This window comes from Trichomycterus rosablanca, chromosome 8, assembly GCF_030014385.1.
Source record: "Trichomycterus rosablanca isolate fTriRos1 chromosome 8, fTriRos1.hap1, whole genome shotgun sequence".
In the NCBI taxonomy this organism is placed as follows: Eukaryota; Metazoa; Chordata; class Actinopteri; order Siluriformes; family Trichomycteridae; genus Trichomycterus; species Trichomycterus rosablanca.
Window position 1 is genome coordinate 7,194,867 of NC_085995.1, and position 26,052 is coordinate 7,220,918.

Sequence of the window (26,052 nt, forward strand, 5' to 3'; positions counted from 1 at the left end):
TCCAGAATAACTTCAACACTTAGGATCAGGATTAGGATGTTATGTCTGCATTCATGTTTATAGATTCAGAGAGTTTGCTGGCATTCATTCACCATATCTCTGTGTATTATTTGAAAAACAAAACCTCCAACCATGGGCCTCCGAGCTGTTTTAAAACACTTTGGTTGAACTTGTTAGTAGTTACTAGTGAAAGAAACTTCAGGAAGAGGTTTAGGTTTGTAGCCATCCACCCTTATAAATGAAAGTTTTAAACATATAGTTTCTTGTTGTTTTTTTTTACCTAAGAAGGTACAATATTATTCCTTAAGCTAATTTAAAATACACAGTACACTGTGGCACCTTAAAATAATTTTATATACTTTTTCACATAAAAATATATTAACCAAAAGTACTGAACACATTCTCTTGTGGGTACCACCACAGTGGTGAGAACAGGTACGTTTTAGTACTTTAATTGTGTTCAACTATTAAGCTGCAAACTAAAGCAAGTAAGTCCAGGTAGAGGGCGTTTTATGGGTTCCTTCACTGTTTGATTTTATCAGTGCCATCCGAAGGATAGTTTGAGGATTTATGAATGTAACCTTTACTTTTATGACCTTTAAAGGGAATAGAGCTGCACACTAGCAGATTGGAGAATGTGTTGGATTTCAGGCTTTATTTTCTCACCCATTGTGTCTCAATACTGACATTGTGTCTCTTGCGCTCACAAACCTTAGTCTTCCATAATTTTTTCTTTTTTTCTTTTATTCCTTTAGCTGGCCAATCTAACCTTTATTTCTTTGTTTCTGTAAAACTAATTGTGGGGTATAAAATAGTATAGTATCATTTTTTGTAAGTCAGTGTCTATAAAGTAAAAAGAATGAATCTCATCCAAAATTACAACTACACTTACAAATTCCATGTATTAAAGAATGAATTGATTCAGTCATATATTTATTCTTTTATTTCAGTCTGGAGTCTGGAGATTACATGTGTGCAATTCCCGATATTTTTAATACAGAATAAAATTAAATAAAAACAGATGATGATTTGATTTGATGATGATCCTGACAGCATTTTAGACTCTGGGCTAGATGCAAGAAGAAGATGAGAAAATGCGTAGTAAATGCATATGTAAATGTATAGTTTATCTTCTAAGTTAGGACTGGTAAATCTTTAACCAGAAGGCTGATCCAGTATCTGTATCGGCTCAAAAATATCCTTATCAGTTGACCATCACAAAGGTATTATTTTTGTCAAGCTATACTTCTTTTACTCCACCTCCATCTCTCCTTCACTGAGCGTGTGTACTGACCCATAACCCAAGGCAATTTCACCTCTTTTTTGCAGGGATTACAAAGAAGTCCAACCACATTACTTTTGCTGGGTGTCTTAATACTTTGTGAAGTCCCACTTTATTCTAGTTAGTGTGTGAGGAATTGACCGGCCGTTGGCACAAAAGGAGGGCCGTACTCAGTCCTGCCCAACGAAAGAGATCAATGACCACTATAGATTGTGCTGTCTAGGTGCTTCATAAGTATTTGCCAGCCTTAAATAGCAGCTTAATTTAAAAAGCAATCATTGCTAAGTGACTTTCATTTCCAGCTTAATATTATGTGCCAATCAATGCATAGTGGACAGTTAATGTGGCATTCCAATGATTCCAAGACATAGACAATTGTATTAATTAAAGCGACATTGCGTTTGATTCACAGTAGCTAAATGGGCCTTGTGTTAGAGGTTTTTTATGCTCTTTTACCTGTAGTATACTCTAACCAAATCAAAAACACTGAGCTGCTTAAAAAGACTGTATGTATCCTTGTGTTAGCCAAGACCCAAGCTATTGGAACACTTATGTAAAATGTTCTCTACTGAAGTTGGTGATGTACAGCGTTCTCTAAAAATATTCAGACCCATTGACTTTTTGCACACTTTATTATGTGCAAAAGTCCTTATAAGTTCTCCAAGGGGGCTGTTAAATGCCTGTTACTTAACAGTGTCTCATCACTCTGTTAAAAAAAGGCCTTATTTATGGAGTGCTGGTGGTCCAGTCAACAAATTCTCCCATCTCTTCTCAGAACTTAAGTGTAGATTGATGGGTAAAATGGCAAATATATTCATTTAAAATCAAATCCAAAACACAATAAAGTCAAGGGGTCTAAATATTTTTCAGAATTTTGCTGTACTTTAGACAAAAAAAAGATGCTGTGATGCAAATTGGTTGTTTTTTTATATAAAAGCAGTGAATGGTCTTAAAACAATAAACTTGCACATTACACAATAATGCCCTGTTAGTCACTACTGTATTAAATACAAATTTTTTATTATAAAATTGCAACTTTGCCCTTTTCATGACACTGTGTGCTTAGATTTGTCCCTCCTCCGAGCATTCAATAATTACAAAATGCCCTGAAGGATAAAGTAAAGTAGAATTTGTAAAATTGTATTTATTTATTTATTTTAACATAATAAACAACTAAATAAGCAGATAGGTCTTGAGATTATTATACCATTTAAACTAATTTCAAAATCACCTTTCAGAAAATGAGGTGCCGCAGAAGGATAATGTTTAAGAAATATTATAAAATTACCTGCACATTCTGCAAATGAAATTTTTCCCTGATAGCTTTTGGAGGACACGATAAATAAATATTAAACAGACTTACAGTGACTATATTTGTATCACTGGTTTTTACTATTATTATTATTAACAATAATAAAATATTAATGATAATAATAATAATAATGTGGTAATGTGCATATTGATACAGTCATCAATTTTTTTTAATTCAGAAGACCAACATTCTGGCTTTTAGATGACCCCCTCTGCTGACATCAATCAGGACCAAATCCAGCCACAACGGGATTAAGCCTCCGCTAAATCTCTAAATTATGCTGCTTAATTAAGCATAAAGTCTAGATTTGGCAGTCAGGTTAATTGGAGATACTAAAGTCCCCCTAGGTGTGTGTGTGTGTGTGTGTGTGTGTGTGTGTGTGTGTGTGTGTGAATGTGTGCTTGCCTAGTGCTGGACTGGCGACCTGTCCAGGGTGTTTCCTGGCTTTCACCCAGTAAATTGTACCCACTCATTTTCAGCATTCGTATTAGGTTTGTAAATTGCAATTTCAAACAAATCAACTAAATGACCGAAAGTATGTGGACACCTGACCATAAGCTTGTTGGACATACCATTCCAAAACAGGGAGTAATAATAAGAGCTTGATCTTCTGTTGCCACCACAACTGCCTCAACTCTTCTGTGTAGGCTCTAAGTCTTTAGGAATGAGTGTCCATTCAGCCAAAAGACCATTTGTGAGTTTGGGCATTGATGTTGGATGCTGGTTTGCAATCAACATACCAATATATCTTAAAGATGGTCAGTGAGGTTTAGATTAGTGACCTTGCTGTGCACAGGAACAAAAAATCCTTCCTTAACAAAGTTGGAAGCATATGATTTATTTTTATGCAACTGTTACAACTGTTAGTATTCTGTGTGTATAAAACACCAGAAGTCAATAATTAGGAGATGTGCACACATACTTTGGGCCATATAGCATAGTTTAACACTGTTCTTAACAACTAATAGTTCATTTTCTACTTCTTATCTTTGAAGAACCCAACCTAATATACAAATTATTTTCGGAAACAATAAAAAATGCTTTCTCATAGCACTGTTCACAGTACTTGAGGTTATGAAGTTATAATTGCATATCTCATAAATGCTCTATGAAGTTATTAAATAGGAACCTTGAACTTATGTCTGAGGCATCTCTCAGCCTCTGGCACACCTTCGACAAAATTACCGGTATTATTTCGCACATAAGTGTATTCCCTATCGCACAAATCACTCGTCTTGTCACATAACCTCAGGCTCTCACCTCACTCTTGCTTAGCTATCTCTCTAAATGTTCTCACTATCTCAAATTCACTCATGCATACCCACCCTCACCTAGACACACACACACACCACGTCTAACCTGATCTAATCTTTCTCCAGCTTCTCCTAATCATATTCTCACATGTAGAGCTGAGTACTCCGACCGGGGGAATCAAATCATCTTCTTCAAATAAACCTGCTGTGAACTCCTATACGTGTTCCTATTCAATATTCCCAAATCGTCCAGAACCTAAGGGGGTTCTGTTTACCACTGCAGTAAAACTCCCAGCAGTCTGTGGAGAGTGTGAAATCTTAACTAAATATTAAGAGGCAGGTAGTCAGCAATGCTTTTGATTTGTGGTTAGAGCATTTTCTTTTATACAGACAGGTGCAGTGAGGTGAGGTGGTGGGTGCTGTCAGTGTGTATGTGTCCATATTGCATGTCTTAGTGTGCATGTTAGTGCATGTTCTTAGATATAGCTAGTTCAGAACTAGTGACTAGTTTGGATGTTTGACAACATTCTTACTTTATCCTACTCAACCGTTCATCTTCCTTCTCTTTATCCTTAACCTGTTCCTTACCTGTTCTTCAGATGGCTGTCCCAATCTGTGTAATGGCAACGGGCACTGCACCATGGGTCAGAACAGCTGGCACTGCGAGTGCAAGACAGGCTGGAGGGGCAACGGGTGCAATGTTGCCATGGAGACTTCCTGCGCAGACAATAAAGACAATGAAGGAGGTCAGTGAGTGACAACCATTATTAAACTCCATGTTCTATGTTTTCTACAGTGAAAAACCTAATAAATCAGGTCATCTCATCTGGGTTTAAAGTGTCACCAAATATATGTAGTTTAAAAATCCAATATGTCTTTACATTATCTTTTTTATCTGTTGAATTCATTCAGTCAGAGATAGTCAAATCCCTACAAAAATTCCCAAATAATAAAAATAGATGACAGAAAGCAGAAGTCTGAACTTGTTTATTTTATATTGTTATTTCATCTTGTCAATCATGGGTCAAAATTTCATGAATGTTCATGTGCTTGTTTCCATGTTGTTAGAGAACACATTTTGTGTTTTAACTTAAAAATAAAAAACTAAATCAACAACTGGGTCATTTTAACCAACACGTCTGACCAAAATAATGGTTAAGGTTAATTTGCCTGTACTGTATGACGGGGTCCACCAGAGTTTTAGCTAGGTGTGGAGTATGGAGGCTATAAAAGTCTTTCCCCACTCAAGGGTCGGAGTGACTTTGAGTGGACAGCTTGTCCCAGTGGGGTGCCGTTAAAGAGATAAATGCCTTTTCTGCCCCAAGGTTTTTTTTTTTCTGGGTCTACTTTATTTATTCTCATCTCTCTTTGGACTTCTCACATTGACTTTCAGCTTTAGTAAAAAGCTTTTTATACCCAAAGCCTGTGTAAGAAATGTCCCTGCTTTTTATCTTTCACACATAAAAAACTGCTAGTCATTATGTGATATAAAGCAGACCGGTGTGCAGTTTGGATTTGAAATTTGAGTTAAATTTTACCAATAAAACACTCAAGTTAATTTATTAAGTGCATCTCGACAGCAAGATGAAAGCTGAGGACCTTGGTTTAATTCATTGTATCCGGTGATTGTCTTTAAGGAATTCTGCATAGGTTTTTTTCTTTCTGTTTCCTCCGACCTTGCACAAAATTGCAGAAGTTGGATTGGCCACTCTAGATTGCCCTTAGGCTTTAGAGAGTGCTTGTGTGTTGCCCCATTGAGGCATTAACCCTACCAGAACAAAGCTGTTTATTAAAATGAAGAAATGAATGTATTCTACTTAATGCCACTCAGTTTGTGTTAAATCAAGAATTCTCTCATAAATGTGAAAGCTTAGGCAATGCCATTTGAAGAAGAACTGGGTTCTTAGCATGAATAGCAGGCAGATTCTGAATCACTATGTGGGTTATTCTGTTTATGACTCATTTTTCATGATGCACTGTAATTTGTTATTAACAAAGCACATCTTCTTGCTTAAATTTAATCCATTGTGTATTCCCATGTTTGTAAATATTATGGCATCTTTAACATAGAAACTAGGCTGTAGGAAAAGATACCATCACATTCCTGTGTCTGTATTCTGTATCCCAAACCAAATCTAAATCAATTGTCATGTTAGTCGACCCAGCATTTCAAATCTGTAGTGTTCTTACATTTCCTGGTAATTTAACAGTAAATTCCCATGTAAAAGTAAGTGTGCAGAAAAGGTTTCACTAAAAATATCTGCTGATACAGATATCGAACAGGGTCTGTCTTCTGTAGACGTGTAGTATTTTGAAATCTTTTAACAATCTTCATTCTTCTAGGCAACAACGTCAATTCACCTAATTTACTGAAATGTAAACCTGAAGTAACTGAGCAGCAGAAAATCAAAGCTTTATTGTGGTGTTTATGTGTTAGTTTAACAGCACTGTTTTGAAAGAAAAGAAGCATCTCTTCAACAGACAAGTAAAATAAAAGCAGAGTGTCTTGAACAGCTTAAACATTTCACTTGATCACACACTACAGAATAAAGAAATCTTAAATAGTTCTCTTGTCTTATTTGCTTTTATGTAGATGGTCTGACGGACTGCATGGACCCAGATTGTTGCATCCAGAGCCCGTGTCAGAACAGCCCACTGTGTCGAGGCTCTCGAGACCCACTGCAGGTGATCCAGCAGAGCCAGCTGCCCCTGCAGAAGGTCCGCTCCTTCTACGAGCGTGTCAACATGCTGGTGGGACGAGACAGCACACATATCATTCAGGGAGAAAACCCCTTCAACGCCAGGTACAGTGTCAGAATCAGCTGGAACTTTTCTGTGGTGTCAGATGAACGGGAGTCACTGTTTATATTTGTCTGATTTATTCATTTGTAGTCATTAAAATATACAAAAGAAAAATAAAATACAAAACTATGTGGACTCTCCAACATTACCTCCATGAGCACGTCATTTTAAAGCCTTATAATTAGTTCATTCCTCTTTACTACTGTAAAACTCCACATATTTTAGGTAGAGTTTTAACTTGATTTTGGAGCTTTACCATAAAGACTTTCTTTCATTTAGCCAAGAGAAAACTGGTAAGTTTAGACCTTGATGCTGAGCCCTAAGTCCTGGCTTGCAGTGTTTCAATTTATCCTTAACGTGTTGGTTAACGCCATTTGTTATGTTTTATACCGGGCTCTGCAAACAGTTTCTTTAAGTACCTTATATTGTACACATTGTGCATTTGTTTAATGCTTAAACAAAAAAGGTCCTTGCCCATACTGTAACCAAGTTGAAATCTAAATTTGTCTAAAATTCAGTTGTTAGCTGTAGGATTATGACCCCCGTCTTTCCTACATAAACTTAGGGGCGTACCATAAGCCATTTATTCTCCTGTCATCTCCCAAAATAAGATTCATACTTTAAACTGCCAGATGGAGAAGGATGATTTATTTTTAGAGAAGGTTTTTGAACAGCTCCTGACACCACTGGGGGGTGTGCTTTATAGTCTAGTCTGTGCTTGGTCCTACACATGATAAACTTAGGCTTTGGTGTGACTCCTGGTCCTCATGTTGCATGTGCTTATGTTGCATCCAGAGGCTGGTTAAAACTTGGGAGTAAGTGATATAGTTGAGAGCTGTCTGTTTACTTGTTGTTGCTTCTAGGCTATTTCATTTTTAAATAACATTGTTTATATTTGACCATATGATGACTAACTTATTGACCATATAGAAAGTCTATACATCTTCAGTCCAGCGCATTCTACTGCCAATACTTGCCTTTGGAAAATACACAGCTATACAGCTTTATTTTATATACCTGTAAGTGTGTGTGTGTGTGTTTGAAATACTAGAACCAACCAATTAGAGCAGTGTCTACATTTATTTGGACATATAGTGTATATTATTTTGTAGTCAGTATACATTATGATGAGTCAATAGAGATGCCTGTGAATCATATTGCCAGGCAATCATGTCTTAAAAGATTTTTGATTTATTTCATGCTGTGTTATAATAATTTCTTGCTTTGTCTCAAATTGCTTGCTCGAAAATGGCAGATAACATCTATTGATTTTTTTTTTTTTACATCTGTGGTAGAGGAATTTTGTGGTTTGAGTTTATTGATTGGTTTATCCTCTGCTATTTGGTTGCGTCTTTTTCAGTCTGGCGTCCCTGATCAGAGGTCAGGTACTGACTACAGATGGAACCCCACTGGTAGGGGTTAACGTATCCTTCGTCAAGTACCCTCACTATGGATACACGCTCACCCGACAAGATGGAACGTGAGTGACTACAGTGCTTTAGGAAATCTGTCTTTAATGCCACGCATTTTTTGCTTGGGGTTTCTGTTACTTATGATGCTGTTAAACTCTACAACACAGTCATTTATTTCTTCTTTCACTGCTGATGATGTATACCACTGCATTAAAAACAAATGCAAAATAAATGTTTATTACATTCATTTGGAGTCTTGTAAACTCTAAGCATTTCTACCTAAATGACTTCCATTTATTAGTAAAATTAATTATGCCTCCCAGAAAAATGACATTTTGACTGGGAAAATCATTTAGACTGTAGTACTGCCATCCATAATGTGTACAGCACAAATAATTATGTTTGAGCTCTTTTAATACCCTACTTTTTTCCATGTTTCCCACAGCTTTGACCTCATTGCTAACGGAGGCGCCTCTCTTACGCTGCATTTCGAACGAGCCCCTTTTCTTAGCCAGGAGCGTACAGTGTGGCTGCCCTGGAACAACTTCTATGCCATGGATACCCTTATGATGAAGACAGAGGAGAACACTATCCCAGGCTGTGACCTGAGCGGGTTTGTGAGGCCTGATCCAGTGGTGGTGGCCTCACCACTGTCATCATTCTTTAGCTCCAGACCCGGAGAGAGGCCCATCATCCCTGAGACTCAGGTCAGAACCGTTTGTGTATTGTAAGTGTAGAGTGGTTTACATTAGCTTTCTTTTAGTGTTTTGGGGGCTCATTGATGGCATGCACCCCAGAAAGTAAAATTTATGACTGAATTATTTTTGTGTATCATTCACTCTGTTTATTTACATAAACTACATTACACTGATAAGCCAAAATATTATGACCACGCACCGAATATGCTGTCAAAGCACATCTGAGGCATGACTTTACTAGACCTCTGAAGGTGTCCTGTGCTTGTCTGGCAGCAGAACCTTATCAGCAGTTCCTTCACCTCCTGTGTTTTGCAAAATGGATTGTCTTACAGTGCATCCTGGTGCCATTTGTTTCCCAGGTAAATGGCGCACATATGCCTGACCGTCAACCTGATCTAGAGGAAAATGTATTGGACCAGTCAACCTTGTTCCTTTGCTCCAGTATGTAGTTCGGAAACCCACATGCCCCATTGTTATCATCTTCAGTGTTAAACAGGGGTTAGCACGGGCACTTTATTGGCTTTTTGACTATGTACACAAAAGGGCTCCATGTGACAAATGTATCCCACCACCAGTATTAAAATGGTTATAATTAAACCACAGTAGTCCTTTTTTTGATTCGTACCAGATGCCTGTAATTTTTGTTGTCTGCCCAGCTACTTGCTGGCATTCATAATCTATCCTTCCTAAGACTCTACTGTCAGTAGGTAGTTACCATGACTGCACTTCTAGCACCCCTTTCAGAAATACTTCAACCCAGTCATGTGGCCATAGTGATCCTGTCCAAGTTTAAACCAAAACAAGAGCTCTTCAGACTGACGTGCTAAATACAACCTCATGTTCGAGATAGAGATGAAAAAGGTTTATTTTTGCTACATTTCATTTGAAGCCAAATAAACAACAGATTTGAAGAGCTAACCCCATCAAAAGATATTACTTTTGCTTGTGTAAGTGCTCAAGCTAAAAAAAGGGTAATGTAATTATTTTATCAACTACATAATTCTTGTTGTGCCAGCCTCATATTCAGGAACATGAACAATAAGAAAATATTTTGGGAATCTTATTGTACTTTGTTCTAGATCTCATTAAATAAGGTACACAGAGAAAACAATAAGGGTAAATAAGGGTCAAATGGTAGCTTTGAAATATGCTGCATTATTGAACAATAAAAAGGGTATATAGCTAATTACACTAATTATGAAATATAATTTTTAAATGCATTTTGTCCCTTTTTCTGCAGATTTTTAGCGCGTCCAATTTTTACCCAGTTGCGTTATGCTTCCTTTCTACTGGTGCTGGCCCCCGAACCCGACTGAGAAGAGCGAACTTACACACGCCCCCTCCGACACTTGCGCAGTAGCCGAATGCATCTTTTCACCTGCACGAGGCGAGCTCATATGCGGATCAGCCTTGTGCATGGAGAGCCACACCCTGATGACATTATTATAACTATTAACCAGCCAGCAGAGGTCGTAATTGGACCAGTTATAAGGTTCAATTACTATTCAGCTCCCTCCCTGCATGAACAACAGCCAAACGTTGTTCATATAGCCGCCCAGCCCAGCCGAATGTTGATGCTGAGATTCGATACGATGTATGTGCCACCTGAGCGGCCTGAAACGCTTGTCTTTTAAAGCAAAGTGGGAAAGCAAATCTCAGGAATTGGTTTAACTGGTTCTGTTTGATTTATTAGGATAAATAGTTATATAACAGTTGCTTTGCTGTTGTATATTAAACTTCCCATCACTATTGTAGGGATCTACCAAGACAAATAATCAGTGTAATGAAAAAAAAACAAAAGAGCAAACCAAACAACACTGGCCCATCAGAAAATGTTGCTTTTATTGAATGTAGACTTATAGAGAAACATGATTTTTGGCAGAGCACATTTGATCACTAGTCAGTTACAGCTTACCCAGAACTAGGTTCCAAAGAATTATCTAGGTGGGACACACAACTAATTCCGCCTTCATTATGCCACATGTATGTTAAAAAAGCTGTTTTTGCCAGACTGCTCTTCAGGTGTTCATTAAATTGCACCCTGTTTAACCAGGCTTTTCTTCTCAACCAGAGCCTGTGACATTTGCACAGTGATATTTCACTTCAACAAGGCAGGTTTTTTTTTTTTTGCATAAATGAGCTACTTTGGAATCTGATAGAAATCACACTTAAAGGTTTTTCTCCCCATTTTCATTCCTCTTTCCCTTTGTTTTCTTGTGCACTTCTTTTCCATCTCATTTATTTTTTTCTTTTTTTTCGCAGAGCTTAATCTTATTTTTCTCATTATCCACTCACTCTTTATCCCCCTCTTCCCCTGTGGCACAGTTTTTCTCTATCACTCTCAGTGATTTGAAATTCTGCTAACTCAAGCCTTAAAATATTGTTCGCTATGTTCTGCAGGTTCTTCATGAGCTAATTGAAATCCCGGGCACCAATCTGAAACTTTGTCACCTGAGCTCACGGGCATCAGGCTACCGTTCTCTGCTGAAGATCACAATGACCCAGGCCGTTGTTCCTCTCAGCCTGATCAAGGTGCACCTGATGGTGGCTGTGGAGGGTCACCTCTTCCAGAAGTGGTTTCACTCTTCGCCTAACCTGGCATACACCTTCATATGGGACAAGACTGATGCTTACGGACAGAGAGTTTATGGTCTTTCTGAAGCTGTGGGTAAGTGCAATTCTGCAATTCCCTCTGGGATCAATAAAGTATTCTGATTCTGAGTGCACACTTCAGTTTAAATAAAGGTCTAAGTAATAAAAAAAACAGTTAATGTATTTACTAATGCTGGGTCTATTTAGGATTGTATTCACCTCATAACAGTTCATTTTTTACACGTGTGTCACTTAAACCACTTTCCATCAATTTGGGAAGAAAGAGAGCCAAGTGTAGCACAAACTTCTCTACTTCCATACACATTTATTCTAATTATTATATTGTATTGTACTGTATTATAATAAGAATGTAAATTTTAGAATTGATTCCATTATTCTATTGACATTGTCACTGGTGTGAAAAACCTTTTAACTGGTAGCTAGAAACTGGCAGCTGAGTAGTCCTGCTCCCTGGGTAAGATGTATGAATTTCATGTCTCCGTAACTGACTATGCAATCTTGAGGGCCTTAAAGAAATTGTTTATAGAAGAGGTTAGTCAGCATGTTGATATGCTAACTGACGTCACATAAACCACAGTTTATAAAGCAGTGGTGACCTGACTTTTCAGTTTAATTCATTGCTTTTGGTCATGTTAATGTTTCCTTTAATTCAGACTCACCCGGATCTCCCACTGCACTCAGCTATGCTGAATTTGTAAAAAGCTTATGTGAGAGTGCAGATCTGTTTAAACAGTGTAGTTATAGCACTTTACAGCCCAAAGTGATAATATTGGTCCACTGACGTCCAACAGCGGTTTGTAACAGGTAAGAGGAAATGAAGTTCAGCCATGTGAGTGCAGAAGTAGGGACTCGGTGTGATAGTAAGGAGCTTTCTGTCTCACATCCCCTGTCAGTACTTACTTCAGAGAGTGGCTCATTTATCTAATGCTGCTGTCACAACTGGAAGAAATATGCTGAGAATAGCTGAATAGTCTGTCACTACAATTGCATGTGTGCAAACAGAATAACCGTGACTCCACCCACCTTATCAACGAGAGCCTATTTACTCTTCCACTCTCTCCATCTCGTTATAGCTCCATCCCAAATCTCAATGTCATTCTTTTCCATTTTGATTGGGACTGTCTGACTTTCTATAGAGTTTTATGGATGAATACAGTTAGATCCATGCCACAGTGGCTCATCAGATTATCATGTGTTGATCCAGCAGGCAAAAATATGAACTATTAAAATAGACACACAAATTGACTGATATGGAACTCAAGTTGACTATAATCATTTGTGTTAAAGCAATATTTATTTAAAGTTAATATATGTATAGCTGGTTGCAAATGCATACAGTCAGCTTCAGAATTACTGCCACCCTTGGTACACATGATTAAAAAAGGTCATGAGGTTAATTAGGTTCATTTTTATTCTCCACCGCTGGCCCGCCTTCTGTCACTTTATATCACCAGCTCTGATAATAAAATGAATGACTTCCTGTTGCTGTGTCGAGTCACGTCGCTGCTGGTGTGAAGACAGGCTCAGGATGGCATGATAATTGAGAAAACACTGAAGGACGCTGAAGTGATCTTCAGCTGAAAAGTTAAGCCCTTTCAAAGCTGATATTCTATTTAATTTTTGTATAAATATTTTCTTTTAGTGACCTCGTTAAAATGTTTCAAATATAAAAAAGGATGACGATGAGTTGACTTTCATTAGAAGTCAGTTTCTTATAGAAGTCAGAAATGCCCATCACTAACATGCACCTGTTACATCTTTAGAAAGCAACTCTGTGCTGGGAGACTCTGTGCTGGGATAGAAGAGAGAAACGTCTCCAATAACAGACTGATTAAAAAGATAGATTCATATATCTGTGAATTTTTTAGGATGTAAGAAGGCATGATGCCCTTGGCAGGTCTAGCACCTCTGTTTCTGAATAAAAACCGGACTACAAGGACTATTGACATTTTGGGAAAGCTGGTGGGATTAACTTCAGTGGGTCACTTCTAACTAACTATTTCTTGTCATTCTCTGATATGGGATGATGAGAGTTTTTGTACTTATATTGGATCCCATTTGTCAAATTTGGAAATCGGGTGTTTTTAAATGTACATTTATCTCCATTCCCCCAAGCAGCTGTTTTGTATTCCAACCTAATTTGCTTTATTTTCTTTGAACGATTTATCTGGGCCCTGACGTTTAATCAATTCCGAGTGGTTTTGATGTCTTTTGATTAACATTGCCTGCCTCTGTTGCTTCCCTCACTTTTGCTGTACAGTGTCTGTGGGTTATGAATATGAGACATGCCCTAGTCTGGTGCTGTGGGAGAAGAGGACAGCTGTACTGCAGGGATATGAACTGGAGCCCTCGAACCTTGGAGGATGGTCTCTGGACAAACATCACATCCTTAACCTTCGCAGTGGTACGTCTTACTTTCTACCACATGCATCGTCACCATTCTCACATTGTGCACCTTTTTGACCTCATTAGTAGGGCCCTACTAAATTCATGGGAAAATGTGCTTTTTCACAGCATGGCCACATTTTACAGCAGTCATTAAAATACACTTATAAATTGAGTGATAGAATAAAAGGAAGCTACAGTACACAGCACAGCCTACCTTAACGGTTGAATGTAAACCTAAAACATCCATTGACAGTGCGAGGCGCCATCTCAAATATGAAAATACTCATCCGTGTTCTGACACACACCCCCCTCTGCATCCACAGAATTGGTTGGGAGTTTGTCAAACTCAGTTACCTAAGTAGTGTTTTTAGCTGCTTTAAACTTTGACATCCTGGACATTTTGACTAACTGATTGCTAACTGAATTGCTTCATATTGCAAATTAAATCAATGGAATTTTACAGCAAATTGCATATTGCATGGGAAACGGCTCATTTCACGATCCGTCACGCAATTTTCACCGCCGTGTATTAGCTAGGGCCTTAGACATTAGTCATACAAACTCATAACATGATCATTGACCAAACACCAGACACCCAAACTCCATATTCAAATGTAGGCAATAATAGGGGGTCTGCCGACACTACATGGCCAAATTTACATCAGCATTCGTAATGAATGTCAGCCACACCCATAGCTAACAAGTAAAAAAAAAAACAATTTTATCAAATTAAAAATATGCTTACAAAATACGTAGCCACAATTTAAAAAATGATCTAAGGATCTAAGGTATTCCAGCATGACTGTGCCTCTGTGCACAAAGTAATGTCCATAATGGCCTGCACAGAGCCCCGACCTCAAAAACACTGAACACTTCTGGGATTAACTGAAACATTAAATTTAAGCCAGTTCATCAACAGTGCTTGACCTCACAACCGTCCTTTTGCCTGAATGGACACAAATGCCCACAGACACACGTTACAATGCTATAATAAGCCTACCCGAATAAGTGAAAGTTGTTTTAGCTGCAGAAGGGGTGTGGTGGTTTTGGATTGTCCATCAAACTCAAGGTCAGGTGTCCACAAACTTTTGGCCATATGGTGAACAATTGGAAATGCAGTGTAAGTATTGACCTCCTGCTGCTGTTTTGACCCTTTTGACTATAAATTCAGATTTATTGCTGACTCTGAGTGACATTGCTCAAACGTGGCTGCAGTTTGAATGGTCTGGGTGTAGCAGTGAAAGCTCATTTACCTCACTTCATCACATAAAAGCCTGAATGCTTTTTTGTAGAGTGCCATGTTAAGCCAATCAATATCCTAATGCAATAACCCCACTCTGGCTGGAGCAGTCACAAACACTGAGCTTATAAAAAAACGTCATATAAACAGCTTTTACTGAAAACACTCTGTAAAAGCACTTCTATTTCTTTTTGCAATCAAAACTTTCTTCTTTTTCTTCTTTTTTTGCATGCCAGGCATCCTCCATAAAGGAAGCGGGGAGAACGTCTTTGTTTGCCAGCAGCCCCCAGTCATCACCAGTGTTATGGGAAATGGGCGTCGGCGAAGTATCTCATGCCCGAGCTGTAACGGGCTGGCAGATGGAAATAAGCTGTTAGCGCCGGTTGCACTAGCAGTGGGGATCGACGGCAGCCTCTACGTGGGCGACCTGAATTTTGTGCGCAGGGTGTACCCGTCCCTCAATACCACTCGTGTGCTGGAGCTCAGGTATGGCATAAAAGCAGAAACATTTTTATCATTTCTTATATTTAGGTTACTTTCTGATATCTAATTACTTTTTAATATCTTCCATAGTTGCACATGTCAAAATGATGCTTTCTTATCTTGCTTCTTTTGTGCCACAAAGAAATAAGGATTTTCGACACAGGTAAGGTTCATCTTTTCATCAAACTTAGGGGGACCAGTTACATTTGGCTATTTTGAATATCTAAAGCATTGAAACATGTTGTTAACTGGCTGCCCTTCTGGTTGGCCTTGTTTTCCAAAGAAATGTAAACACTGTATTTCTACTCATAAAGCTTCAGCCTTATTAAAATAACAAAGCCCATGTACATGGAAGAGCATTCTGGGAAATGTAAGAAGGAATCATTGTAGCTTACACTGATCAGCCATAACATTAAAACCACCTCCTTGTTTCTACACTCACTGTCCATTTTATCAGCTCCACTTACCATATAGAAGCACTTTGTAGTTCTACAATTACTGACTGTAGTCCATCTGTTTCTCTGCATACTTTTTTTTAGCCTGTTTTCACCCTGTTCTTCAATGGTCAGGACCACCACAGAGCAGGTATTATTTAGGTGGTGGATCATTCTCAGCACTGCAGTAACAATGACATGGTGGTGGTGTGTTAGTGTGTGTTGTGCTTGTATGAGTGGATCAGACACAGCAGCACTGCTGGATTTTTTAAATACCGTGTCCACACCTTGTAGATGTAAAGTCAGAGATGATCGCTCATCTATTGCTGCTGTCTGGGTTGGTCATCTTCTAGACCTTCATCAGTGGTCACAGGATGCTGCCCACAGGGCGCTGTTGGCTGGATGTTTTTGGTTGGTCCAGCAGTGACAGTGAGGTGTTTAAAAACTCCATCATTGCTGCTGTGTCCTATCCACTCATACCAGCACAACACACACTAACACACCACCACCATGTCAGTGTCACTGCAGTGCTGAGAATGATCCACCACCCAAATAATACCTGCTCTGTGGTGGACCTGTGGGGGTAGTGACCATTGAAGAACAGCATGAAAGGGGGCTAACAAAGCATGTAGAGAAACAGATGGACTACAGTCAGTAATTGTACAACTACAAAGTGCTTCTATATGGTAAATGGAGCTGATAAAATGTATCAGTTATGACTGATCAGTGTACATTAAAATTCTGCATCACGAAACCGTTGCTCTTTAAGTAACTTTAGTATTAATAATAAACCTATAAAGATGACAAAAATTTGGGATTGACCATTTTTATATTATGTTTTGTAGCAACAACCCAACACACAAGTACTTCCTGGCTGTAGACCCCGTTACAGGAGCTTTGTTCATCTCAGACACAAACTCTAGGAGAATTTTTCGAGTCCGTACGCTTACCGGTGGCCGACTTCTGGCTGATAATGCAGAGGTGGTAGCAGGCACCGGAGAGCAGTGTCTGCCCTTCGACGAGCGCTGTGGGGATGGAGGCAAGGCTCTGGAGGCCACCCTGATGAGCCCCAAAGGTAAAAAAATAGAAAAATACAGACAGAATCAATAATTACTCAAAAGCTATGATCTCACTCATTAGTCACAACATGTTTAAGCTTCACAGCCCTCTATCACACTTACGGAGTAGTGGAACAGCCGGCGGAGGTGATAACACATTTATCCTGGTTCTCTTTATTTCTTTTTTTCTTTGTAGCAGTGACATCTAACATGGCTAAAAGAGACTCAATGTAGATAAAAGAGCCCGGCCAAGGACAAAATCTTTCTCAATCAAAAAGAACATCTAACCTTAAGCTATTCATTAATTTCTCAGTGTGCTGTTGGACATCAATGTCTCTGGCTCCAGCTACTAATCTTGTTTCGTCTCTCTATGAAAAAATAGTCTGCATTAGCAGTATTTTAAATAAGGCAGCACTGAGAGCTAAAACATTGTATGTATATGCTACAAAATTATATGGATTTGGTGAGCATTATCTGTCCTTTTATAACATTTTATACTGCTGTTTTATTATTAAACTATACTATGCTCAGGTGGAACCGTGGTAAAATGCACAAGCCCACTACTGCTGAGATCCAGATTTTGAATCTCAGCAGTGCTATCGGCCAGCTGGGCATCAGCATGATTGGCTTTTTCAGGTTGGGGGGGGAGTCGGGGTTGCAGACCAGAGTGATCCGCTGTGGTGATCCCTAAGTACGAAAGCAGCTGAAACTAAAATAAATAAATAAATAAATAATTGTATTAGGCTGTCTATTAATATTTATTTACTAGGTTTGTCATATTAGTGCCTTTAAGTGCTTTTCGTAGTTGATTACCTTCTGCACATTGAGATCCAGAATCTCCAGTAATGTACTTCATTATCCACAGATCTCATAATTGAAAACTGTGCATTTTTTGTACAATGAGTTTGAAATATGGTAACTTATGGTAACAACTGTCTGCAATTATAAGGTTCAGATTAAACCATTTTGATTAAATTATTATGTAATATTGAAGATTCGCCTCCATCTTAGTGCACTTTTTAAATGAATTCAGTTGTTTATATAACTTGCTTATGGGCAAAATGACAGTATTTTATAAAAACCTGTAAGCTGAAACCATTTGCACACCTGACACCAAACTGTCACCCTGCCACATTTCCATCTTTTACATGAAATGGAGAACAGAGAGGGTGGCAGACTGCAGATGCCTGATTCTTAACTCCCAGAAGACTGTGTGCGGTGAGGCATCAGTAAAGGCACTCTCTTGTGTGCCCTGCGTCTTCTCTCTTCTGCTCTTCTGCTCTGTCTCCCCATCAGTTCAATCGGCTCTGCAGAAAGCAGCTTTTGACCTTTGTACATCAAATGCCTACACAGGTCCAACTATTTGCATACATTTCTTTGTCTCTAAAAGCTATTCTCGAGTGCTTTATCTTCCGCCTCCGTATGTGATGTGACACGCTCAAATGAAAGTGACATTTTACAGAAGCATTTTTGATATATAGAAAGTAGCAGAGGAAGTTCTTAAAACACAGTGACACCTGGATCCCAGACAACACTGGAGCTGATGACACGTCTTGTCTGAGAGAAGACAGAAAGAGTCCTGACAGCCCATCTCTCTCTCTCCAAACCTCTCTCTTCTCTAGGTATTGCTGTTGACAAAAATGGTCTGATGTACTTTGTGGATGCCACCATGATCAGAAAAGTGGACCAGAATGGCATTATCTCTACACTACTGGGTGCTAATGACCTCACTGCTGTACGCCCACTCAGCTGTGACACCAGCATGGATGTCAGCCAGGTATGCAGAGTTGTGAAGTCTATACATGCTCACAGAGAGACAAATTCTAAAAGTGTATTTCTTGTTTGCTTACATTTACCTTTAGAAGAGTGAACTAATCCAGTAACTAATCCTGTAACTAATCCAAATGTAGAGCCTTAGACCAAATTTTAAGTATTAACATGGTTTGTTTGTTTATTAGGATTTTAACATCATGTTTTACACTTTGGTTACATTCATGACAGGAACGGTAGTTACTCATTGCACAAGGTTCATCAGTTCACAAGATTTATGGACAATTTAGTCTCTCCAATTCACCTCACTTGCATGTCTTTGGACTGTGGGAGGAAACCGGAGCACCCGGAGGAAACCCATGCAGACACGGGAAGAACACGCAAACTCCACACAGAAAAGAACTCAGACCCCCCCCACCTGGGGATCGAACCTTGGACCTTCTTGCTGTGAGGCAACAGTGCTACCCACTTAGCCACCATACCGCCCTAAGTATTAACATAGCAATTATAAGAGGCAATAAATAGTGTTTTGTCTACAATAATTAATCAAAAAGGCCAAATGCCAAAAGTTTTTTTCACATTATGTTAATTTTTAAGAAAAAAAGCATTTTACATGGTAAGTTCATTTATAACCGAGCCCTATAGAACTTAATAAAACTAAACTACACAAAATATATAAATGCACAGAATTGCTAAATGCTGCCTAAGAAATCTTAAACCTAAAACTGTAAAATGGTAAATGTTAAGAAATACATTTTATTTTATGTAAGAAACAGTTTATTAATTAATTTATTTTAATTAACTGCTTTGTCTTGGCCTGAGTGTCACCTAAAACACTAAGCACAAGACAGGAACACACACACTGGACAGAGCACCAGTTTGAAGCAGTGCAAGATACTTTTACATAATCACGTACTCACATACACCAGGGGACCAGTCCACCTTTTGCACAAACGAGGGAGGAAACAATGTGTGCAGACACTGAAAGAACATGCCATATTCTTTACAGACAGTGACCGGAAGCAAATATTAAAATGAGGTTCTCAAAAAGGAACCTACCTACTACCACCCTACTAGTTTTGCTTTCATGATACACTGTATAAGACTGCTAATGTGGCACAGCGGTAAAATACGCTAGCACACCAGAGCTGGGATTTCGAATACATTGTATCGAATCTCAGCTCTGCCATCCGGCTGGGCTGAGCGGCTATATGAACAACGTTTGGCTGACCTCATAACTGATGCAATTATGGCCTCTGCTGGCTGGTTGATGGCATCTGCACAGAGTCGAGGAATAATGCTGATCAGGGTGTGGCTCTCCGTGCACAGAGCTAATTCGCATTTGAAATCGGCTGGTGCAGTTGAAAAAATGCAGTCGTCTACTGCTCACGTGTCAGTTTGCTCTCCTCAATCAGGGGCGGGGGTCAGCACCAGTAGAGAGGAAGCATAACACAATTGGGTAAAAATTGGACGTGCTAAAAATTGGGAGAAAAAGGGAGAAAATGCATTAAAAAAAATGATATTCTGTACAGTCGTAAACAGTGTTTAGCCCGCTGGGAATTTCATTTTGGTCTTCTCCTTAAAGCTGTTTACAGTGTTTTAGTAGGTGTAAATATTTAGGAAATGTAAGAAAATGAAAATATTTTCCTGCCCAAAATGTCTTGATTTATTAAAGAATGTATCCAAACAGAAAGTCTTATGCTGGATAATTGAAGTGTTTCGAAAGAAAACACATAATTGGCCAAAAGGGAAAAGCAAATTAAATGTGAAGATAGAGCTTTTTCCTGAGGCTCTTATTTCTAGCCCCATGACTGCTTTCTTTTTTACATGTAGCAGAATGTAAATATTTCTCCTCTGTGCATCCTGTGAAGCTTCTTTTGTTTTCAAGGCAGAAAGTCACCCCCCACTGCTCAGTCAGTCTTTGTTTTTACTACCCTAGATTCAAATATTGTTCATGCTCCAATCAGCAATTTAATCTATTATGCTAATTTGCATTTTAAACAGAATTAAAGTAAAATTGCTGCTATTTTATTAGACAAAATGGCAAGAAGCTGTCAAAGTCTGAGGACCTTATAGAATGAGTAAACAATTATACAGATTTCCTAAGGGTGCTTTTACATATACACAGTTAAATCTATTTTAATTAAAGTGGATGTGTTTTTCTGCTCGCTGTGGTTTGTTTAAATGGGTAAAAATGCCAGAATTGCATTTAGGTTTGTGGAAGATGGGCTTAGTCTGTTTCTAAGTAAATCTTTGTACAGTTAGACTTGGATGAGAATGTGATCCAGCTTAGAGATTTAACACAAATGCAGCAGATGAATCTGAATTTGTGCATATGATGTGGCAGGTGGCCAATTTAGTTTTAAATAAGAGTTGTTTATATTGGCATCTGAGAGGGAAAAAATTACCAAGCTTCAGTGGTCGAACTCTTCAGTGCTCCTCGTGTTATTTGAATACGTTTGGGTGAGAACACTAAACAGAAACACCAGGCTGAGACAAAAAAGCTGCTTTTTTAAATGTGGCAGTTAATTTATTATTTAGCACCGTGTCAGAATATTAAGAACAGAACGTGCTCTCTCCGTTTTATTTTCTTGTGCACTTGGAATTTACCGTTCAAGGTGAAAAGAAACTCAAAATGAATAGCTTACACTGTTAATGCTATTAATGATCAGCTTTATTTGAAGCTTATTCAAATAAACCAATGAAACAGTGAAATCAAAACAGGCTTTTGAAGATACACTACACCAATCAGATTTTAATAAAGGAGCAGGAAGGAGCAGCTTTTCTTCAATGGTCAGGATGCTCACAAGACCACCACAGAGCAGGTATTATCTGGGTGTTGGATCATTCTCAGCACTGCAGTGACACTGACATGGTGGTGGTGTGTTAGTGTGTGTTGTGCTGGTATGAGTGGATCAGACACAGCAGCGCTGCTGGAGTTTTTAAATACCGTGTCCACTTACTGTGCACTCTATTAGACACTCCTACCTAGTTGGTCCACCTTGTAGATGTAAAGTCAGAGACGATCGCTCATCTTTTGCTGCTGTTTGAGTTGGTCATCTTCTAGACCTTCTTCAGTGTTCACAGGACGCTGCCCACAGGGTGCTGTTGGCTGAATATATTTTTGGTTGGTGGACTATTCTCAGTCCAGCAGTGACAGTGAGGTGTTTAAAAACTCCATCAGCATTGCTGTGTCTTATCCACTCATACCAGCACAACACACACTAACACACCACCACCATGTCAGTGTCACTGCAGTGCTGAGAATGATCCAACACCCAGATAATACCTGCTCTGTGGTGGTCTTGTGAGCATCCTGACCATTGAAGAAAAGGGTGAAAGCAGGCTAAAAAAAAGTATGCAGAGAAACAGATGGACTACAGTCAGTAATTGTAGAACTACAAAGTGCTTCTATATGGTAAGTGGAGCTGATAAAATGTACAGTGAGTGTAGAAACAAGGAGGTGGTTTTAATGTTATGGCTGATCGGTGTATAGTGCAGATCACAGAGATGTTTTTTTTTCTTTTTTGCATTTGTAGTGTTATACTTATTAGATTTTCTTTAAAAAGAACATGTTTTCTGAATCTATAATGTTTTTAAACATTGCAAACCACTTGCAGGATCTCTACATTGTTTTCCTTACATATCATAAAATTCCTTCTGTTACTTAATGTTCGATTTAAATTCTTTTTATTTCTTTAAGCAAGTTCATGCATAAGAAATTCAAATAATGCAAGACTGATTAAAAAAACACAAAAACCTCAATTACTGGTCAGATAATTCACTATACATAATAATTTTAAGGGATCAATGCAATACCAAACTGCTTTTCTGTTTCAGGTGCGTTTGGAGTGGCCCACCGACCTCGCTGTCAATCCAATGGACAACTCACTGTATGTTCTGGAGAATAATGTAATCCTGCGCATCACTGAAAACCACCAGGTTAGCATTGTGGCCGGACGACCGATGCACTGCCAGGTGCCGGGCATTGACTACTCCCTCAGCAGGTTGGCTATTCACTCAGCCCTGGAAAGTGCCACAGCCATTGCTGTGTCCCATTCAGGTGCGCTTTACATTGCTGAAAGTGATGAAAAGAAGATCAACCGTGTGCGGCAGGTCAGCGCTAACGGTGAGATCTCATTGTTAGCTGGCGCCACCTCTGAATGTGACTGCAAGAACGACGTCAACTGCAATTGTTTCGCAGGAGACGAAGGCTACGCCACTGATGCCAGCCTCAATGCGCCCACCTCACTAGCGGTGGCACCCGACGGCACACTGTACATTGCAGACCTAAACAATATTCGCATTCGTGCCGTGCGTGCTAACCGTCCAGGACCGAACGCAGCAGGCCACTATGAGGTGGCATCACCGCGGGAACAGGAGCTCTATGTGTTCAGTGAAGAGGGCCTCCACCTGCAAACTTTCAGCCTCGTGAGTGGAATGAGTCTCTACAACTTCACGTACACACCTGATGGAGAGCTGGCCGCTGTGGTGGATAACTGCAACAACACAGTGCAGGTGCGCAGGGAGGGCGGTGGCCTGGGTGGAGCCAGCACTGTCAGACTACACTTTCTGCCCGACAACCAGGTGCTGACCCTGGGAATGGATGCAACAGGAAGCCTGCGCTCCATCTCTGTCCCCGACCAGGAGATTGTACAACTGACTTACAGTGGCAGCACAGGCCTGCTGGCCAGCAAGGCAGATGAAACGGGTTGGACCACTTTTTATGAGTAAGTGTTATTTACAAATGTCCAATTGCTCAACAGCTGGAGTGTGTTGAATCAAAATTGTGTATATTTGATGTGTTTTTTACTTTAAAGTCTAAGTCCGAATTCATGGCACCCACTTTCGTGCCCAAGTTCAGTCAGAAATAGTTTTTTTGACAACAAGCTTTGACACAAACACACCAATTTATTTTTTATTGCCATTTAATTTTTATCAGCCATTTATCATGGTCAGAGTTGCTGCAGGTCCAGTTCCACTGGGAAAGACTGGACGCAAGGCAGTAGTACACTGAACCATCACAGTGCTTTGGCCATCCAACCCCCCTGAGACACATCTAAGCATGTCTGTGTAGATGCCTGACCTACCGATAGCACCGCTGACATTCGAATACAGATCTCCAGAGCGCCTCTGTCTTAAAGACATTCAATACATTACACTGGCAGAACTAATCTTTTCCCACACCCATCACACTTCTTTATTGGCCAAATACTGCATTTCCAGTATTTGGGGGTCGCCACAGTTGATGTGGTCCTTGCGCAGATGTGGTTGCCTCCCTCACGCAGCCCTTCTATTTCTATCTGCGTTAGGGACCGGAATTGAGAGCACCCAGACAAGTGCACCTCCCAATGACTAGACTGTTTCATCTACCTCTCTCTGACATGAGTCAGTCACGTCCATGTAGACGCCCGATCAAGTCGATAATTCTTCAGTATTAAGGAGAAATAATTTACATAGTCTGTTACAGCATACCATGTCCTGAAAATAAAGCCAACACTTTCAAGTCAAAGTCTGAGTCATTTGTACACATTATGACATTTTGTATTTGTCGTTCCCTCAATGTGCGTCAGCAAGATCTGTAAATATTACCATTCTGGCCGTTCGTGCATAACTGAAAAAATGTAAACCACTGGCGCCATCTGCTGCCTGTCTGTCTATCTGCAGCCTTCTTACCCAAAAGCACGGCGTAGTCCCTGAACTCCACTACACTACACACTGCACTGGAACAGACATCAGTCAGACTGAGACAGATCTGTGACAGACTCTAAATGTGGAATCTCCTGTGATTTTCCTGACAGAACGAGAGAAAGAGCAAGAGTTAGAAAGACAGAAAGCGAGCATGCCAATACTCCACTCAGCCAATCCATGACCCTCACCATATGATATTTATGCTCGTCTTTTGATCTCGACTATTACCCTTCAACTTCACATAAGAGTAACAGATGCCAGCTCTTGCATGCCAGAACTCGTACTCACACTGAGCTTTTCATGCATTTGAAGTCTGTTCCACATTTGCAATGTTTTTTTTGTTTGTTTTTATTCACAGAATGGTGCAGACTGTACATTCAGACAAAATGTATTCATGCTTGTGAATTTTAATTCTCTTACCTGGCTGTTGTGTCTGCAGGTATGACAGCGAGGGGAGACTCACCAATATGACCTATCCAACTGGAATGGTGACCAGCCTGCACAGAGAAATTGAGAAATCCATTAACATTGATATTGAGAGCTCAAACAGAGATGATGATGTCACCGTCATCACCAATCTCTCATCGGTTAAGGCTTCCTACACCGTGGTGCAAGGTGTGTGTGAGTGCTATCTCATCTAATTGCTACAGAGCCATCTTTAAAAAATACCAGTTCAGACAACATAACAGCAGACTGTCTAGCTAAGAAACAAACAGTTAACTGGCATTTTGCACAGGGCAAAATCATTATTTTCTCATTATTATTATTGTTATTATTATCAAGCAATGATTACAATTACAATCTCAGTGATTAATTCAACTAAAATCAATCTGGAAGTGTTACTTGTCAAAACTGCTTCACACCCCCATAGCACCTACACAACCACTTCTCCAAAAAGAATCATGAATTATACTAAGACTTATATTCAGTGACATTGCCAAGCGTTAGGCAGTTCAGCTTTCAGTTTTATTGCCTGATATCCAATGGAATCTTATTTTCATAATTTTGAACAAACATCCAACATCCTTATGCTACTACTCAAATGCAAGTCAAATAGAGTTAAAAGGTGCAGGAAAATGATTATATACTTTTGTTATAGTGCAACAATTAGTTACTAATAGGTGGGTCTCAGGCAATATTAACACACCTAGAAATCTTCTATGACACATATGCACAATACGGATGATTGTCAAATAATCATGCTCAAATTTACATGTTGCAAGATAGTACACTGTTAATAAATAGTTTGAAGTACAGCATAAGCTTTAATAGCATGTTAGCTGAGAAACAAATAATGTAAGCCAACATCAGCTGGCTTTGTCATCCGTGTTTAAGTGGAAATGTGATTGTAGAGTTCATTAGGAGACGGAGACACAGCAGGCCCTCTGTTATCTCCCATGGCCCATGCTCAGTCTCAGCCTTGCCACACTGAAATATGATTTGGGTGAAACAGTAAATCCTTGCTGTCTCCTGAACTCCTAAAGCTGTGAGCCCCATGATCCCCGAGCCTATTTTACCTGTATAATGTGTGTCTAAGTATGTCTGAGAGAGGGGGAGACAAATAGAGAAAAGAAGAGAGAGAGAGGACAAAGGGGAAATATGTGTTGTGGGGACTA

General features: G+C 39.4%; 1 protein-coding gene across 2 annotated transcripts in view; it reads left to right on the forward strand.

The window, feature by feature from the left end:
* tenm2a (teneurin transmembrane protein 2a) overlaps positions 1-26,052 on the forward strand; it is a 403,035-nt gene that overhangs the window by 371,229 nt on the left and 5,754 nt on the right. For both annotated transcript variants that reach the window (XM_063000418.1, XM_063000419.1), the window contains 12 exons: positions 4,447-4,593; positions 6,441-6,651; positions 8,010-8,129; positions 8,507-8,768; positions 11,160-11,427; positions 13,633-13,776; positions 15,237-15,486; positions 15,626-15,646; positions 16,763-16,992; positions 18,598-18,752; positions 22,586-23,475; positions 24,876-25,051. In XM_063000418.1, coding sequence (XP_062856488.1) covers positions 4,447-4,593; positions 6,441-6,651; positions 8,010-8,129; positions 8,507-8,768; positions 11,160-11,427; positions 13,633-13,776; positions 15,237-15,486; positions 15,626-15,646; positions 16,763-16,992; positions 18,598-18,752; positions 22,586-23,475; positions 24,876-25,051 — 2,874 coding nt within the window. The remainder of the gene's footprint in view (positions 1-4,446; positions 4,594-6,440; positions 6,652-8,009; positions 8,130-8,506; positions 8,769-11,159; positions 11,428-13,632; positions 13,777-15,236; positions 15,487-15,625; positions 15,647-16,762; positions 16,993-18,597; positions 18,753-22,585; positions 23,476-24,875; positions 25,052-26,052) is intronic.